The sequence below is a fragment of the Zingiber officinale genome, chromosome 6B, assembly GCF_018446385.1.
Source record: "Zingiber officinale cultivar Zhangliang chromosome 6B, Zo_v1.1, whole genome shotgun sequence".
Lineage (NCBI taxonomy): Eukaryota > Viridiplantae > Streptophyta > Magnoliopsida > Zingiberales > Zingiberaceae > Zingiber > Zingiber officinale.
Window position 1 is genome coordinate 110,592,893 of NC_055996.1, and position 19,562 is coordinate 110,612,454.

General features: G+C 35.1%; 2 protein-coding genes across 3 annotated transcripts; both read left to right on the forward strand.

Moving 5' to 3' along the window:
• The first annotated feature begins 4,584 nt into the window (after nt 1-4,584).
• LOC121990524 (E3 ubiquitin protein ligase DRIP2-like) lies at nt 4,585-11,157 on the forward strand. 2 transcript variants are annotated; one of them, XM_042544641.1, is made up of 7 exons: nt 4,585-5,041; nt 6,663-6,762; nt 7,374-7,725; nt 7,849-8,249; nt 8,343-8,393; nt 9,533-9,605; nt 10,719-11,157. In XM_042544641.1, the coding sequence occupies exons 1-7, from the start codon at nt 4,900-4,902 to the stop codon at nt 10,893-10,895; spliced, it is 1,296 nt and encodes a 431-aa protein (XP_042400575.1). In that variant the 5' UTR covers nt 4,585-4,899; the 3' UTR covers nt 10,896-11,157. The 2 variants fall into 2 exon arrangements, with proteins under 2 accessions (XP_042400575.1, XP_042400574.1); XM_042544640.1 differs by having other exon boundaries at nt 7,849-8,393.
• A 1,491-nt stretch (nt 11,158-12,648) lies between these two features.
• Nucleotides 12,649-13,929, forward strand: LOC121988893 (histone H1-like). Its single transcript, XM_042542601.1, has 2 exons — nt 12,649-12,938; nt 13,021-13,929. Exons 1-2 carry the CDS (start codon nt 12,729-12,731, stop codon nt 13,753-13,755), a joined length of 945 nt encoding a protein of 314 aa, XP_042398535.1. The 5' UTR covers nt 12,649-12,728; the 3' UTR covers nt 13,756-13,929.
• Nucleotides 13,930-19,562: the final 5,633 nt, after the last annotated feature.

Here is a 19,562-nt window from a genome sequence, read left to right on the forward strand (position 1 = left end):
CCAATTCGGATGATGATGTATTCGCCCCATGTCATCTTAAGGTTCTTGTGCTTCGTTTATGTTGATCTTTTGTTCTTGTCATTCTCTTTCAGTTTTGGGTAGTTGTCCTTGATATATCATTCTTTATCACAATTGTAGCATTTACTTTTTCTTTTGCTTTTTGGAATTTTTTTGGCTTACAACTCATTAAACTTGTTAGATCTAAAAAACTTTTTGAACTTCCTTACCGTATATGCTTCTTGATCCGAGTCAAGTGAGGAGTATGATTCTTGCTCGATCTTCTTAGCTTTGAAAGCTAGATTATGAGTTGGCTCCTTTTTATTTCTTAAACCTACACATCGAGTTCTGTGATTCTAAAGTTGAAAATAGACTTTCTAAGGTACTTACCTCAAGATCCTTAGAATTGTAGAACGAATCTACTATGGATGTCCAATCCAGAGTTCTTAGGAAGACATTGAGAGCGTATCGGAGAGAGTCTCAATTTGTTATAGTCTCTCCAAGGTTGGTGATTTCGGAGATCAATTCTTTGAGTTTAACTTGTAGCTAAGAAACCGTTTCCCTTTCTTGAAGTTGAAGGTTGCTAAGTTGGTTCTGGAGTAGATCTCTTCTTGCTAGCTTAGCCTCCGAGGTTCCTTCGTGTAACTCTAGGAACTTCTCCCAGAGGTCTTTGGTTGACTCATAGGCTCTGATTCGGTTGACTTCTTGGAATGAAAAAACGTTAAGTAGATGAAACTCTGCTTTGCCGTTGGCCATGAAGTCCACTTGCTCCTTCTTAGTCTAGTAGTATATTCTTCCTTTTCAGCTCCATGTTGATCTATGCGTGATACAAAACCATACTTGATAGTTAATAAAAATCAAAGCCAATTTTAAAATATATCTCCATTTTCTTTTCTAGTTGTTGAAGTCTCCTTCGAATTTTGGTAGATGAATGCTTGCTTCGACCATCTTCTCTTTGTTTCAGTTGACAATTAGTCTTTCTGAGATGGTTAGACTCTGATACCAATTGTTGATCCATTGGCAGTCAATTAGAGATGGCATAGGGGGGAGGGGGTGAATAGCCTGCAAATTAGATTACCAAATTCTTTTGTTTTCCAGTTTTAGCAAAGATACACGTTAGCTTAATTAATATAAATAAACATAAAATAAAGAATAAGAGGCAGAAGATTTACTTGGTTTGCAACCGGGGAGGTTGCCAATCCAAGGCAAAGTAAGCTCACTAAATGACTCATTCGATGAAGGCGGAGTAGCCTCTTATAAACATTGAAAGCTCAGAAAAGAAACTACAGAATAAGGAAATGGCTGTACAGAGTTCATTGTTAAATCTTGTTCAAATGAAGAGGACTAAGATTCTATTTATAACATGTTGGTCATAAGTGTCCGTTGGTTGATGTGGCATCTCCGGATGCCTGGAGTAGGTCCGGGTGCCCCCAGCGGTGTATTTTATTTACTTGCAATGACTCTTCAACGGTGTGATGATAAATCTTTATCGGTACCCGGGCGCTGGATCGGTTTGGGCCCGTGGACTGTCACTGACATGAATCCAAACTTTATATGTAGCAACGTCTCAAAGATAAGGCGTCTGTTCGGTACTAGGTTGGCTCGGGCGCTCGGACTTAGTCCGAGTGCCTAGAGTCCACGCATCCTTCTCGTCCGCCAACGTACTCTTCTGCAGCACCTCGCCCCTTAGATGCACCGAGTCTGTCGACCTGCTTCCCGTGCCATCCTTCTCACTAGCTGCGTCTTCTGCTCGATTTCTTGTGTTCCTAAATTCTTGCGCACTTAGACACAAGGTTTAAATACAACAGGACTTAACTTAATCCGATTGATCACATAAAAACTTACTCGGGGTACTTATAGATCTAAACTTTTTGGAGAGAAGGAGCCCGAACGAGCGAAAAAAGAGGTCATCAAATTGGCACTGTCTCTGGGAAAATTCTACAAAAAACTACCATGACTTAATCTGGTAAAGCGGTGATGGAAGATCAACTGGAGTATTCGGTTGAATCTTCTTAACCTTCATTGCCAAACCACAACAAAGTAGTCAAGATTCAAGGTTACACAAAAAAAATCTCACGTTTGGGGGCAACTATCATAGAATTAGCTTGACGACTCGAAGGAGATCTTCGTCCATCCGAAGGAAAGGAAGTGTTGCCTATAGAAAAGCCACCGGTAATTACTCCTGTTTCACATAGTTTTAGGGGAATTACTTCTAAATATCGGCCTGATAAACGTTTGATTATTGATACACATGTTGTCCCATCATCGAAGATGACTCGATCGAACAAAATCTTTCTGGGGGAGGATCCTATTTTGATTTTCTCTTCCAAAATGATGATTGCTCAGTAAATCTCTCTTTTTTTTTTGAAGAGATATTAAGAGAATTTATCACGTCATTTTCGTACATCCCATGTTTTAGAATATAATGACTTTTTGGATCTAGAGTATCATTTATGTTGTTTTGAAAATACAACGGTGCTTTATCAATATATTGAAGGAGTCAAGTGTCATGTCTTTTTAACCACTGGTTGGACGAGTGCAACAATGGTTTAATATTATGAAATTAGGAACTGTTTCTTCTTTCGATGATTTTATTATATTATTTTTGTAATCTTTTTTTAATTTCATGATGTATATGCCCACTCTACTCAGCTTATTTAATCTCAAACAAAAGTCTCAAAAAATTTGAGATAGTATGTCCAACGATACACTCATATGACACCTAAAATCCCTTTAGTAGTTTCAGAGATCTTGACAAGAATCGTCATGGAAGGTTTCAATAATAAGATTTTTTTGTTTATAAAAAAAACTCTGTCCTGATTTTTAAATATCAACATTAAAATTTTAATTTATTCAATTTAATTAAATTAAGAGTTTTAAAATTGAAATAATCTTAATTTATTTGATTTAATCAAATTAAGAATTTATTTAAAATTAAAATTTAACCGAATTATCTGAAATTTATAAAAAAATCAAAATAACTGAATCAAATTTTGCCGTTTAATTCAATTTAACTGAATTTTATGTTTTTGATACAACTGCCACATTTATTTAATTTTATATTTTCTTATTTTGTATTTATTGTATTTATTTATTCAATTTAAATTACATATAAGCGTGTTTTTTAAAATAGTAAATAAATATAATATTATTAACTGAATAAAAAATATTAATAGATAATCATTCATTACATATATTTAAATCTAAAAATTCTGAAAAGAAATAAGCAGTAAGTGAATATACTTTACATGCAATCAGAGGTCCTATGTCACAGATAACCATAGTTAAAATTAAGTTTCCTTGCCCATGGCCAACGATGCAGCGGTTGGACTATTTTTAATTTTAATAAAAACTTATAAATTTTTTTAATAAACGGTTGATTAAAAAAATACTAAACTGTCCATTGTAATCTATTACAAGCTCTTTATTCCACGTGACCAATACAAAATTTCTACCTGAGTCAATCACTTTTAAAATTAATCGATATAAATTTGACACCCGATGATAATTAAAAATAATAATTAAATTTTTTATCCTTTGCTAATGATATAGCGGTAGCATAATTTCTCAATATCTCAAATATCTAAAGATTAAGTCCAAAATTCAGTGATTTAATGGATTTTTCTTAATGAAGGCTTGATTTAAAAATATTGAACTAATGAATTTTTCATGGGGTATTTTTTTTTATTTATAATTTTTTTTATGAGACTGAATCTCAAAATTAATCAAATTTAATTAGGTATATTGTGTCAACTTAAAAAAAATAAATTAAACTTTCTTACAGATACAGGATATAAAAAAAAATCTTACAAAATATTATGAAATATATTTGTTTAATTTAAAGGAACTACGTGTATTTAATGGGCAGTTTGCCAAAGGTAGATAGATCAACAATTCAATTCTTCACAAGTTAAGGTATCATTTTAGACAATCCTTGCAAAATTCTATGATTGTTAGAAACTAAAGGGCAAGAGTGTGCACTGTTTGAAAGTGATTTAAAGGCCTTAGATATTATCGAAGTATTCATTTATATTGTAGTTAGAGATAAAAGATAACCCTTTTCACTTGGGACCACATCAGTTTCTAAGAGACAAACAATCTTTATGAGTTTTAATTTGCAACAAAAAAACAAAAACTTGAAGCACTTGCTTTTCAAATGATAGACTATCAAACATTTATAATAAAAAGATACTATCTGTATTATATTTACGATTAAAGGAAGATACTATTTATATTATATCTCGATGTTTAAATGATATTTGAATAATAGATAGTAGAAAACAGCGTGGAGGAATGTATCCATAATAATATTGGCTAATATGGGAAAGATAGGCATCCCAATTTAATTTAATAAATTTATATTTACTAATAAGAAAACTGGAGGTTGTTAATTCAATCAATCCTATTTTATATATATATAATTTTAAACGGTTCTGGTGCGGCTTGGGGCCCGCCTAGTTGCCACGTTTGTTAATTTCTGAGTCTTGTAACTCGCTCGTTCTCGATCCACTCCCGATTTTGCCCCTGTATTTCCATTTATATATTAGCATATTATTTCCTCGCTTCTCCTCCCTTGCTCCCCCTCCTCCCCCCTTCTTCACGCTTCAACTCTGTTCTTCCTCGTCGCGCCTCTCGATTTCTCCTTCCTGCCCAATCCCTCGACCTTCTCCTCATTTTATATCAAATTCCGTCTAGCGATCCCTCTTCTTGCCCTCACGTCTCGTCAAAATCGCATCTTACGCCGGCCTCCGCCGCCCGATCAGTGCCGCCTCTCCACTGCCTCTACGTGATTCGTCGATATCATGAGTATTTACTCTCCTTGATGAACCCACGAAACTAGGATCTTGCATGCAATGGACTACCAGGAGGGCTGCTCGTAAGCTGGCACTGTGAGCGTGACCGATGGAAGACGCAGGTGTGGCGGCGCTGGGGGCGTCGAAGGTGGTTAAGGTGAGGCGGGAGGTTCTGGCCGCGTGCATGAAGTGTCCTATCTGTCAAAAGCTCCTCAGGGACGCCACCACCATCCCCGAGTGCCTCCATACTTGTGAGTTCCCCCTTCCCCATCGGCTTCTTTAAATGCTCCCGTTTTTCATTTTTCCTGGTACCAATATCTCGTCCTAGGACTTTTATCGAATGATTGAACGTAGAATTTCCGCTTCTTACGCATTTTTTTTTTGAATGATTCTCTCGATATGATTTTTTCTTGGTCGTTTTGAGATCCGAATCTTGTATAGTGTATGAAAGATGGAAAGATTATAGTTTTATTACTACGTTCAGATCCTTAACTTTAGCTTGAGGGTATAAGCATTGTTTTCAACAATGATGTCTCTTGCCCTGCTTCTACAGTGAAATGGATTATTGGTGTATTCATGTCCGCCGGTTCGGCGAGAGATGGTTCTTCAATTGCCTTTCTTCTTTGTTCTTTGGCAAACTTGTACAATACATGATAAAATTGATATTATATTTCACGGATCATGGATGCAGCAGTAGAGTCTACTCGAAACAAATTTAAATTTTTCCTTGCGATGGATTGTTACATTTTTGCACGATGTTGCACTTTACTTATCTAGGTTAAAATTTGAGATTCAGGTCATTTTTGGAACGATAATTCTATTTTGTGTCAAGGTTGGAACGTTGGCTGTGTTTTAAAGGATGTCATGCTTCCTTCATCTAGAACTTAGATATGACATACTTTTGTGCTTTGCAACAAGAACTGCTATATACTTGTCTTACTAATTGTAGCTGCTTAAAATTTCATCCTATTTATGTTTCAATAATTAGCAACAGTTACTTGATAACCATTGATACTTAGGCACATATTTCATCTTTGCACAGCCTCTGTACCTTCTTTGGTTTTGCTAGAACTCTAAACATTCTTCTAATATCCTTGTTTCTTACTTGGAATTGAAGCTTTGCCATCTGAGAGATTACATTAGACTTATGTTTGTTTTGATCCCTTTTATTCACTATTCACCCTTCCAACAGAATTGAGTAAATCTGATAACTCTGCTTCTTAGGTTAAGTATCCAGGCAAGCATTGTAATATGGAATACCAGAACTTGCATTGATGTTCACATTCTTTCAGTTTTCACTCTCCATGCCCTTTGGTTTTCAAATCTTTTTTGTTTCAAATTGACATATTTTGTTTGATTGTGCTTAAGCCTTAAAGTACGGTTTAACACATTCTTTCATGCACCATTGTATATTGACATTTATTTTGTGGGAATGCCTATGTATTTCAAAGCTACTATGTTATGACCTAGATTTTCTTATTTTAATATGGGCCATTAAATAATTATTGGACTAATTATTCAGTAATCATAAGAGTAAATTATTGCATGTCACTTTAATAAGATAAATTGATGACTGAGCTTCTTGAATTTCTCAGCTTGAGTGATTAGTAAATGAGTTTCCTTGTGGATTTGCAATTGTAATTGTTGTTGTTTATCAAGGCATTCATTCTGAGAATGTATGAACTCTTTTTTTTTTTAAATGGTTGACATCAAAAACTGATCTGTATTATAACTGCACCATCAAGGGATCATTTCCCATGGTTGGATGATTGTGACAACTTAGGTCGTGCAAGTTATTGAGATTTAGAACTACTCAATTATGTCCTATATTTTCATATTTGGCTACAACTTGATGTTTGTGTTTTTAATCAGTTTGCAGGAAATGTATTACAGAGAAACTCAATGATGAGGAGATAGATTATTGCCCTGTATGTAATATTAGTTTGGGAGCTGTTCCAATGGAGAAGCTCAGGTTCTTGTATTCTTGCCATTCATATTTTAAAATGACAAGGGCAGAAAAATTACCACGATTTGAATTAAGCTAATTAAGGGAATACCCACAAATGAATTTGCTAAATGTACAACAGTGATCCTAATGAATTTCAAAGTGCCTTCTGGAACTCTCGCATTGCACTTGTAAAGTAACAACTTACCACCACCATTAAGATGGGTTCCAATAAATTGTGTTAGCAGAAAATTAATTGTAGAAAGGATGGTCTTGAGTCATCATAGGTTGAAATAAGGCAAGCATAATTTTTTTTTTCTTCTCATTTGTTTGTCTTGCTATTTTTGCGCTATCAATTCTTCCAAGTACAAGGCTTTGATCTTGATCAGCTATTGGTTCACAACTTCTAAATTTCTTTCCAAAATTACCTAATTTAGCATTTGCAACTTATAACATTGCATGAAATAAGTTTCATGTGTCTTCCATCTCATGCTAATTTATGTGAAAATTCTTATTCCAACTGGAGATTATAGGTCTAACTCATTAGCAATACCAATGTCAACTGTTTATCTTCAGCTATATGCATTGAGAAGCACATGATTTTTATAAGCGTGCAGTTAATATCAGATATTTTACAGAGCTGACAACAATTTACAAGACATCAGGGAAACAATTTTTCCTTCTAAAAGAAGAAAGGCTGAACTTCCTGAGAAAGCACCAACCACAGTGTCTCCAGTTAAAATTAAAGAAAGATCACTTTCTTCATTGGTTGTCAATACTCCTAATGTAGCAACACAGATGAGTTCAACAGGAAGGCAAATTAAAGCAGTCACTAGAAGAACAGTCATTGTTCATGATCGGAGTTCATGGGCTGATGAATCTAGCAATAAAGACAATTATTTCGATAAGCATGTTCAAAAGCCAAGCTCAAATGTGAGAATGAGCAACGAAACTGATAGATCGAGCAAAGTTTCTCAAAATAGAAAACAGGTAATAAAAGTGGAACTTCAGCATTTGTTGACTCACTTTTGTGTTTAAACAACAAGGAGACTGCATTTATTATCTCGTTCTGTAATTGTACAATCATCCTTTTTTTTCTGTTTGTTTTGCCAGCCTCATCCTAGCTTGGAGTCATCCAACCACACACTTTATGAGGGAAAAGACAGAAGTGGTGGGTTTAAAGAAAATGTTGATATCTGGAACTCCTTGAATTGTCTGGTGGAAGCTGCAAACAGGACAGAATCATTTAGATCTGTTCCCGAGAGCCCTGACGCTGAAACTGAAGGACTTAGTAAGAAGGAAAGGGTTAAAGTGCATCCACACAAGTTTAAAGTTACTGAACAGACAGATAATAGTTCAATGCCACAAGTAATACCAAAAGAAAGTAGGTTGCAAAGAGTCAAGAGAAGAAGGAAAGAGCCTACTGCATCTGCTCAAACATCCTTTGATTCTGGAAGTTCTCCATGTGTTGGGAGGAATCCAATATGGTTCTCCTTGGTTCCTTCTGTCGAACAGTTACATATCTTCTCTTGTGCAAGTCACATTATCTCCTATTATCATGAATGCTTATTATTTCTGATACCTATACCTGGTGTGAATTGTTACAGGACCGAAGATTCACAATTTCAGCAGCTATCTTCAAACTATATAAAGATCAAGTGAGTTTTTTTTAATCTTAATCCTATAATGAACATTCATCATTAGAATTTTATTCGCATATCTTTGTCTTCACCCATTTTTCTTACTGCCATTCTGTTCATTCAAGATTGGCATGTAGCTTCCTTAATTTTTAGCAAAACAAAAGTGCAATGACCCAGAAAGTAGGAGCTGGCACTGGTTAAGTTTGAGTTGAGTATTCAAACATGAGACCTGAGTCAGGACCCATTTTCTCGGAGAAAAAACTGATCCGATCAAGTTCAATTTTCTCATACTAAGCATGACCCAGTAATCTGATTTCAAAATTAGCTTCTTGAAAGAAGAACTGCACGGAATGCCTTGTGTCATTTCACATTAAACATTGCATGTTAGTTAATTTACTTTTAATATGTGCATTTTGATGTCACTCCCATTCATAAAATTTCCTAAACAAATCACATTGGCTCAACTAATTCTGAAATTAACTTGTTGGACCAATAGGACTTGTTCAGGACATTTAAGGATGAGTGGCTTTAAAGTGCACCATTGGGTGTAAATGAACCCCACAATGTTTCATGTGAAAGTGATGCAACAAGTTACTGGCAGGGTTGAGAGACCACCGAATGTGGGAAGCACAGGGTAAATCAGCAAAAATCTCAGCTGGGGCATAATTTTGAAATTGTTATATATAGGGTCGTGATTTGATAAAAGTCTAAAACTGGGGGCATGATCTAATGAATCACCCATATTTCTACTCCAATTAGTAATGGAGCAAATTTAGATAATACAAAATGATTTAGGAATTGAAAATTGCAACTTGTGGTTGTTGAATGATCCTATATTCTTATTAATGGAAAACATTGATAAAAAGGTAAATTTGTTGATCAACTTAGATTTCATCCTTGCTTAATATTAAGATAGAAGCTCCATTTTTGCCTCATTATTCTCAGAAAAAATAAATCTCCAAAAGTAATTAATATGCCTTGAGCAGTATGGTAACTGGAAAAAATTAATTTAGCAATTTTTCAGTAGGTTCTGCAGCTATATTAATTCCAATAAATTTCTCATTAATATGAATATTATTCTTGCAGTTCCTCTTTGTTGCTTTTACTCTCCTTGTCTATTTGATATAATTAATATTTAGTTTGTAATTTGTCAATAGGGATGGTAGCATGCCTGTGTCCTTCATCCACAAATACCTTGTAAAGAAGCTTAATCTTGAGAATGAAGCTGTGGTCAGTTTTTTCCTTCCAATTCCAATATATATCCTGTAATGCAGTAAACCTTTATTTTATTAGTTCATATTTTGTTGTTTTGACTGCAGTTATTGAGATCATAAAAGGGATTGACATTGTTTCTGCTTCATTGTGTTATTTAAGAGAAGCATTTCCCTTGATGCTTTAAAATTCAGCATGACATCATAGCTAAACCATAATTCCATACAAAGATATACATCTATGGATAATGCATCATAATAATCAACCTACAAATTCATATAATATAAAATATTACAAATAATTATGCATATTAATCCAACTAAGCTGGATTTAGGCTTTTTGTTATTCTAGCATAAATTTGTTCTATGAAACGAATTAGATTTGCATTCACTTGAATTATGTTTCTGGAAATTTTGGAGTATATATGTAGCTGCCTTATTAAACTGCTGGTGTTGGCCTCAAGCCCTGATGAAAAAGTTTGAGAGTTGTGTTAACATTGCAGCCAACATCATACTTTGCCTAAACCTATGAGCTTTAATTGTGTTTCTTTGTGAGTGATATGCAAAAGGTGGGCTAGCTAGGGAGGTTGCTTAGGAACAGCCCATCGTATCGACACCTAGATGTGATGCAAAATAACCAAGGGTTCTCAGGTTGCTATCTGTCAATGCAAGAATCTAGTCTCTAATTACATGATTATGTTCTTGGAATATAGAAACTCTTTTGAAGAAGGGACTAGAACTAGAAGACGCCATGTGTAGGAGAAAAATTAACAAAATTGCTTATAGGAAACAAAAATAGGTTGGAGAAAAGATTAGATAAATAGGCAATACACCTTTTAAAATCTAGCACGCTAGAATAATTAAAATGAAAATTGAGTAGGTATTATCTTAAATAAGGATTATAAGGATGAGGCTGTTCAAGAGATCTAGAGATATATATATAGAAGAGTTTTCACTTCACTTCATTTGCATTCATCTCTTCTTTTTTTCTTTCTATTTTGTAATATATATTATATAACATAAAATAATCAAAACCCAAAATCCATTTTTTTAATTATTAGATAATATATACTGTATATAATTTGTGGAATATGACAACTTGTGCTTATAAGCTATAACTGGATGGTCACAGCTGGAAATCACTTGCCTCGGAGAACCAGTGAGCCCCGCAATGTCCATGAACAAGCTTGTGGAACAATGGCTAAGAGAGAGATCTTTGCAAAGGCTTCAGGCGACAGTCGAAGCCTCAGCTAAGGAGTTTGTAATGGTATTAGCCTATGGCCGTCGCAAGGTTTCAGAAAATGAATGAATTGACAATTGCATCGCCAATGAAAGCTCACAATCGAAGAATACATTTCCATGTCGAAACCTCGGGCACTCAAAGGGAGTCCAAGTTAGCACATCTCAATATGTCATCATTTTCTCAATTTTCTGCTTTCACATTCAATGTCGTCTCTATGTATGCAATTTAAGGATTATGAGATGTCTATTTTGATAAGAACACAATAATTTACACCAAATAACTAAAAAGAAAAGCTTTTCATTACAGGCCACAACTTATTGTAAATCTCAGTGAGAGTTTAGTCTTTCGTGAATTATTGTATTTCTGATTCACTAAATCAATCTGATGTTATCAATTTGGAAAGACAAAAATTTAGGCAGTTTGTGATGTCTCTAGAGAAAGTCATGTTTATTAGCTTTTTGAAGAGTCCTATATCGACTATGAAATCATTTTGCAACCTGAAAACAAATTCTCCTTGCGGTAAGATGTGTTCCGAGGGAGTATTTAGAACGTTCGAGCACTTGAGCTACAAAAATAGTTAGTGTTTTTCACCTCTAAACTTCAATTCAAACCTCTTTCATGGAAGTTTCATGAAGAGTGTGCACAGGAACGAAAAACAAATGCATATGATTCAGGAACATGTGCATATGATGCAAAAGTAGGCAGAGAGGAACATGGGGTAGCGACCTAAAACGCAATAATACAAAGAACAAGTGTCTATACACATTCTTCGCAAAGATGACACATTTTGTGTTCTACGTGGTGTTGAAGATGAGCAAGGAGGAATAATACCAACACAAGTAGATTACCAACCGAAACCCAACTTGGCTATGGTCATACGAGTTCATAACTTTCTTCATTTATTGTGTATCCAAGTTTGAGATCTAATGAAGTTCCAACTCATCCATGCAACATACAATATCTAACTTTACTCAAGAAGTTATTCATCAAACAATAAATAAATGAATCGGCTTTTGACTGTACAAGCAAGCTCATGAACACAGAGCAAACTTGATCGGGAGCTCAAGCAATTCGCTCAACTTGGAACACTCATTGAGTAATAACACACGCATAACTTTATCCAAAACAAACTAAAAATGTCTTAATTTTTACATTAATCCTCAGATCTACAAGAGTTCTTCATTGATTCAACAAAAATGAGATTATTTTACCTCCTTGCTTGCATGAACTTGATCCAACCAAATCAAGGGTGGTAAGAGCATCAAGCATGCATCTATGGTGTGTGAGCCTCATGATCTTAAATGGATGATAATTTCTTCATTTCTTGGTCAAATCTCATGATTCCAAGTTCTACTTATTCTTCCTTTAGTGTACTTTCATCTGAAATAGTGATCCTTGAATGGGGATCTCTGTGCTCGTCTCTGGAGCCCTTCAATTCTGACGAACTCACACACAACTCTCGATTCGACCTTTGTGCATTCAAAGTTCAATATCTCCCTGCTCGCACAAGAAATTCACCTGAGTCCGGACTAGTTAGAAAGCCAAGCTCAAGAGCTACAAAATGATCGAAATTTTAGAGAAATTGGTTGGATATTTCTTGAGTTATTGTCATCCAAAGTGAGAAAAGAAGCACACTTGATCTGAGTTCAAACTCCTGCCCCCCAAAGCTAAGAGCTGGCTGCTTGTCTTGACTCCATCTCGACCGTTGATAACTTTCCATCCGAGGGCTCACGTTTGAAGGCGGCCGGGGAGCGATCCGTGGGGAGAAAGTGTGGACCAATCCGATTTCGTTGTTCTCCCTTCCAGCTTATATTTAAGTCCTTCCTCTTCCTTGCTTCTCATCTCAACCATCTCTGCAATCAGCTACCAAATATCCGTTGACGTAGCGGAGGTCCGGCGATGGCGCAGGAGGAGACAGAAGTCTCGACGGCGGCTGGCGAGCCCTTGGTCGATGCTCCCTCCGCGGAGCCGCCGGCGGAAGGCGGCGCGGAGGCTACCGAAGTTCCTCCGGTCGGCGATGCCAATCCTTCCAAGGAGAAGAAGGAGCCCAAGCCTAAGAAAAAGCCCTCGGGTCCCCGGAAGCCCTCCGCCCACCCGCCCTACGCTGAGGTAAGAGCAGTGACTTTATCGCCTGTTGGATCTCGGTTTGAGAGTAGATCTGGATTGTGAGATTTCTGGTTGGGATGTGTAGATGATTACCGAGGCGATCGTGACGTTGAAGGAACGAACTGGCTCGAGCCAATACGCCATCGGCAAGTATATTGAGGACAAGCAAAAGGATCACCTCCCAGGAAACTTTAAGAAGGTTCTCCTCGGCCAGCTGAAGAGGCTTGTGGCCGCCGGGAAGCTGAAGAAGGTAAAGAACTCTTATAAACTCCCCGGCGCTCCGGCCGCTGTTTCCTCTTCTGCTGCCCCAGCCAAGCCGAAGGTGAAGGCTAAGGCTAAACCGAAAGCTCAGCCTAAAGCCGCTGCTAAGAAGCCTAAGGCGAAGCCTGCACCGGTCAAGCCCAAGGCGAAGCCTGCAGCGACCGCCAAGCCTAAAGCTAAGCCGGCGCCTGCTGCGAAACCAAAGCCTAATCCAAAACCCAAGGCGAAGGCGAAGGCGAAGGCCAAGGCCAAGCCGGTGACCCCGGTTAAGTCCAAGGCCAAGCCTGCTCCGGCAGCGGCGAAGCCGAAGGCTAAACCCAAAGCACCAGCGGTGTCCAAACCAAAGGCCAAGGCGAAGCCCGCTGCCGCAAAGCCCAAACCAGCCGTGACGCGATCTAAAGCGAAGCCGCCTGCGCCTCCCAAGCCAGCCGCGAAGGCAGCAGCGAAGGACACTCCGAAGAAGGCAGCAGCGCCGAAGGCTCCGGCCGCGGCTAAGAGGAAGGCACCAGCGCCGGCGGTTAAGAAAACGCCGGCGAAGAGAACCAAGAGGACGAAGTAGGCGGCCGATTTTACTTGTTGATTTCCTAGTTTTTTTTTTTTTTTTTTTTCCCTTTTCTCGTTTTGGTTAATTTCTTTGTTGAAGTTGAACTGGCTGTTTGTTGTAAATTTCGAGCGTTGGTTTGTGTGGCACATCCTAGAAAATTAATATTAGTCGTTAACTTTTCTATTGTTTTGGGTTTGTGTTTCCGTGCATGGTTGCAGGCGCTCGGAACCGTTAGTATTGATTGGTACACTAAATGAGATGCAGTGCGAGTGGGAGTGCGAGCTTTATATTTAAGTGTCCTAATTAATTTGGGTATTTGTGTACGGATTGTCCTTCGTTATTAAGTAGCACGATTTAGGAGCATTGTGTGGGTTGGATTTCATTAGTTTTTAGATGATTTATGCATTTAAGTTTTTATTCTTTAAGAGTATTATTTGTCTAAACCGATTTATCACAATTCGAATCAATCGACTAGTGGATTGGTCAACCGCCCGATTCCAATCAATTGATTGCATGTATGTTTTTAATTGATATATATGTAATCTGTTTGATGATTTTAAAAATTTTATATTGATGTTAAATTGCCTGTACTTGTTTTTTTTTAATTTATCTGTATTTATTTTATTAAAAAATATTGAGATCTTTATACTTGATAAATATTTTTATTAAAGACGTTTGACTCTCGAATTATATTTAGAAAATAATGTTAGGAATTATGATACTTAATAATGAACTAAAGGATATATGTATAATAAGATTTAGTTATCATCTATTTTTTCATGGAATATAGAAAATTGAAACAATAGTTTGTAAAAAGTTGATCTGAATTCATCATTACGAGGGGAATTGGTTGAGCTTATAAGCTGTTTTGGAGCTTATAAGCTTTTCAAATTTGTTTGTTTATAAGCTTTTCAAATTTGTTTGGTAAAATTTTTTTCGAACAGCTTATAAGATGTCAAAATAAATTATTTTGGAGCTTATAAGCTTCTTTTAAAAAAGTATGGAAGACCCTACTTTTTTTTAAAAAAATCTTATTTTAATAATTTTTTCTCTAAAAATATCCTTATATAATTTCATAAATCCTCATCTTATCCTCCATAAATTTTTATAAGCTTAATATCTTTTTATCTCCGTCGACTTTTCTTCCAACGCTGTGTCATCTTCTTGGCCAATGCCTCTTTCCAATTTTCTCTCCCCCGGTACAAAAATTCGCCCAAAACCCTCTATTAATAAAAATCTCAAAATCTTCTATTAATAGTATTATACCCTTTTGGTAATTTTATTAATAAAAAGATCTTATAATACCAAATACATCAATACTTTTAAGTTGATTGTAATAAGTTCACCCAAACACTTTAGCAACTTATTTTTAAAATAAGATCTAACAACTTATAAGTTGTACGAGCTTATAAACTATTTTTAATAAATTTAGCCAAACATCCTCTAAGGACTATTACTTTTTACTTATCACTAAATATCTTATGAATATAACGAAAGTTTTCCACAGGATTGAGCCAATAACTAAGGATTCTTCTTGATAGGAAAAGAATTAAAAGGAAGAGAGTACGATTTAGCATATTAATTGAACTAATTCCTTTATTACTCAGCCTAACCTATAGATATTATCCATCATAAAGTTCACCCCTCATTAAGAGTCCATCAATATTAATGAATCAGATTATTAGATCTACATATTAAATCCACATCTATTTAATCCAAACTACCTTTATATGTAATCAAACATTATACTACTTAATATTGGGATTTACTTTTATTAATGATAATTAGTTGTATGTATGTTAATCAAGTGTAAGCACATCTTATGAAAATTAAGTTCACACATATAAACTTAATTGGATTTAGTCTATCCATGTGAACTTAATCGTTCAATCTCTCACCGCAGCTATAATTGATTCTTTATACACCACACAATCCTTAGTTGAGCTCAACATGCCAATTTTTATGGGTTAAATACCCCTTTAAATAATTTGGTTCATTAAATCAATTAGTACATGACTAAAGAAGTCATAGTTACTATAACTGTAACAAGATCCAACAGTAATCACAGTACTAATATCATTAATGACATAAATTAAATGTGGATGTGTAGTATAAAATTCACAAAATGTGACCTGTAAGTGCTCATTTCTTCTTTATGACATAAACCGAATCCAAATCATATTTATCAAAACCTTATATTAAAACACATGGTAAATAATGATTTAACTTTATGACTCCAAATGAAGTCCATATTATATTTACAATAAAATTAAATATTGTAACAGTAAATATGATATCTATATGTCAGAGAAAGTCAAAATCATGTACACATATAGAAAATATGCAGTATATACAATGAGCCAAAAATCTGTTCATGAATACAGAGTATTACACAAAATGCAGATGTTGGTCTCGAGTAAGCTAGCAAGAGGGGGTGAATTACCTTGAAAGAAAGTTAACAGTTCTCTCACTTTTTGGAACTTAGCAAAGAACACACGTTAGTTTAATAAAAATTAAAAACATACAAATAAAATAAGAGACAAAAAAATTTACTTGATTAGCAATTGAGGAGGTTGCGAATTCAAAGCAATGGAAGCTCAACTAAAAGATTTCCTTCAGTGAAGGCAGAGTAGTTTCTTATAGACGTTAACACTCGAACATAAACATAAAATAAATTTGGAAATGAAAGTATAGTATGTTGTTCCAAACTCGTAGGACCAGGGCTCTTTTTATAGCCTATTGGTCGAATTTCTCAATTAGCTCATGTGGCAGGTTCGAGCGCTCCCAATGGTGCACCTTATCTACTTTGCAACGACTGTTCAACAGCTTGATAATAAGTCTTTATCAGTAACCGACGCTTAGAGTGTTGCTGACGTGGATCCAAACTCTTTCCCCGTTACAATGTCTCCGAAGGGGTGCCTGTGCTGGTCTAAGTTAGTCTGAGCTATTGGAGTCTAGGTGCTTGGCCAAGTCAATTTCATGTTGAATTGGCCGACTATTGCTCCGGATGCTTGGGTGATTTGCCGGCCATCTAGAGTTAAGCTCATCCGAATCCAACTCCGGCCTTCTCCTCGAGCAGACTTCCTCTCCGACTTCTGTCCCTCAAAAGCGCCGTGTGCGCCCTTCTTGTTCGCTGATATACTTTTTCGCAGCTTCTCATCCCTTGGATGCACCAGGCCAATTGACTCACTTCCTGTGTCATCCTTCTCATCCGCTATGTCTTCCACTCAACTTCTTGTGTTCTTAAGTCCCTACACACAATACATCAAATAAAACTTAGAGACTAACTTAATCAGATTGATCACATCAATACTCACCTGGATACTTACAATCTCCCTTTTTTTAATGTGAATCAACCCAAGTTAAGTTAAGATTAAACCAAAATAAAATAATTTCAACAAGTAAATGAAATGTGCAAAAAAAAATAAATATACCTCCACGTTAACTTAATCCTTATTTCTCCCCATTTGATCACATCAAATTAAAATAGGAAAAATATGAAAAAATAGTTTAGAAAAATATTGGAAATATTTCCAGTGGTACAAAATAGATTTTTTTAGTGATATGTCTATTCATTGAAATTTATTTTTAAAGAGATAATTTTTTATCAATTAATTTTCTATTTTGCTAAGAATAATTTAAAAATTATTTTTAAGTTAAGAAAAATCCTGAATATTTTTTCCCATGTTAATCATAATTAATTTAAGTATGATAACAAATTTTATGAATAGAATATTTTTTTACTGTAGAAAATATTTTAAACAGATAGAGTTATTTTCAAAAATAAAAATTTTAAAAATAGAAATTATCATGTAAAAATTTCACTAATTTTTCTATACATTTGTAATTCAACGTTATTTTTTCTAAAAATTAGGTTCTTCAAAATTAATCTCTAAAAAAATTTCTTTTTTTATTAAAAATTCATAACAAATTATATAGTCGTAAAAAAAAAATCAAAATATTTATTCTAACTAGACTTCATTATCACAGAAGAAAATTTTCAATAGAAAACATGAATAATAGGTATACAAACTAATTAATTTTATAAATGATATTTAAAATTAAAGTAAATTTAAATTAAAATATATATAAAAATTAATTTTAATCAAGTTAAACATGATTTAGAAATCTAAAATAAATTTTTACATACTAGATTTATCAGAATTTTTTGTGGCATATAATTTTTAAGATTTTTTTTTCTAATTTGACCCTTATAAAATTTAAAATACAAATTTAGCCATTAAAAATTTCTAGAATTCTGAACATTTGAACCTGTATAATTTTTTCCCAATATTCCTATTTGCTCTTTTAAGTTAGAGTTTTCCATTTGAATTTTATCAAAAATTTAATGGACATGCTTTTGCTAAGTTTATTTTTAACTCCTTATTTTTTTTAAATCCAAGTATTTATCCCGTAGTTTGCATAATGATTTAGATAACATATGTATACCTTCATACAACTAATTAGGAAGTAATAGTCATACCTCATTTACCGTGTTAGACTTGTAATTCGATACTCCCTCTTTTATCAATGCTCATTTCAAATGAGCTTGATTCATCTTCGACTTCTTGATAATTTGCCAAAAGTGCAAGTCCGATGTAGGCTTCGATCTCGGACTTTGACAAAGATTCATTCCACGTGGATTTTAAATTTTTGTGTTTCATCCATCTTGGCCCTTTTTCTTTTTTCTTTCTCCCTTTTCTTCAACTTAGAGCAGTCATCCTATATGTCTCCTTTTCTTGACAGTTGTAGCAATGAACTTTCCTTCTACTTCGGATTAACGTCACTGTCTGTTTCTTACCAAAGTTATTAGACTTAATTTTTTTTTGAAATTTTTCTTATCATAAAAGTTGTTTCGTCTTTGTCGAGTAATGTGCCAGAATTCGATTTGTCTTTCTGATTAGCTTTAAGTGCTAGGTTTTGAGCTGACTTTTCTTCTGCATTTCTTAAACCTGCACATCTTGACTCGTGAAGTTCAAAAGTTAAAAATAGATTCTCTAAAGTACTTACCTTGAGATCCTTGGAGATGTAGAAAAAGTCTATTATAGACGTCCACTTGGGTGTTCTTGGGAAAGCATTCAACGCATATCTTAACGAGTCACGGTTTGTTACCATTTCTTCGAGATTCATGAGTTCGGTGATCAGCTCCTTGATTCTTGCTTGTAGATGAGCTACCGATTTTTTACTTTTCCATTTGGAGGTTACTAAGTTGGTTTCGGAGTAGATCATCTCTTGCGAGTTTGGCCTATGAGGTCCCTTCGTGCAACTCCAGGAACTTCTCTCAGAGTTCTTTGGCTGATCCATAGACACCAATTCTATTGACTTCTTGAGGCGGTAGCACACTTAGTAGGTGGAATTTCACTCTACCATTGGCTACGAAGTCATTTTACTCTTTCTTGGTTCAAAGATATTATTCTTTTTTTTCTCCTTGTTGATCTTTAGGTACTACAAAATAATATTTGATTATTAAAAAAAATAAAATCAATTTTGAAAAATACCTCCATCCAGTATTTCCAGAGTGTGAACTTCCCCTTGAACTTTGGTGGGTAGATGTTTGGTCTGGCCATCGTCTCTTTGCTTTAGCAGGCAGTTAGTCCTTCTAGAGCGATTTGACTCTGATACCAATTGTTGGTCTCGAGCAAGCCAGCAAGAGGGGGTGAATTACCTTAAAAGAAAGTTAGCACTTCTCACGCTTTTTAGAACTTAGCAAGGAACACACGTTAGTTTAACAAAAATTAAAAACATACAAACAAAGTAAGAGATAAAAGAATTTACTTGGTTTGCAATCAGCGAGGTTGCTAATCCAAGACAGTGGAAGCTCA

Bases quoted from the DNA above. Each gene is read 5' to 3' on its own strand.
- LOC121990524 (XM_042544640.1), top strand. From the start codon at position 4,900: ATGGAAGACGCAGGTGTGGCGGCGCTGGGGGCGTCGAAGGTGGTTAAG. The intron at 5,042-6,662 runs GTGAGTTCCCCC...GTTTTTAATCAG, and splicing joins CCCCGAGTGCCTCCATACTT to TTTGCAGGAAATGTATTACA. The intron at 9,606-10,718 runs GTCAGTTTTTTC...GGATGGTCACAG, and splicing joins ATCTTGAGAATGAAGCTGTG to CTGGAAATCACTTGCCTCGG.
- LOC121988893 (XM_042542601.1), top strand. From the start codon at position 12,729: ATGGCGCAGGAGGAGACAGAAGTCTCGACGGCGGCTGGCGAGCCCTTG. The intron at 12,939-13,020 runs GTAAGAGCAGTG...TGGGATGTGTAG, and splicing joins CCCACCCGCCCTACGCTGAG to ATGATTACCGAGGCGATCGT.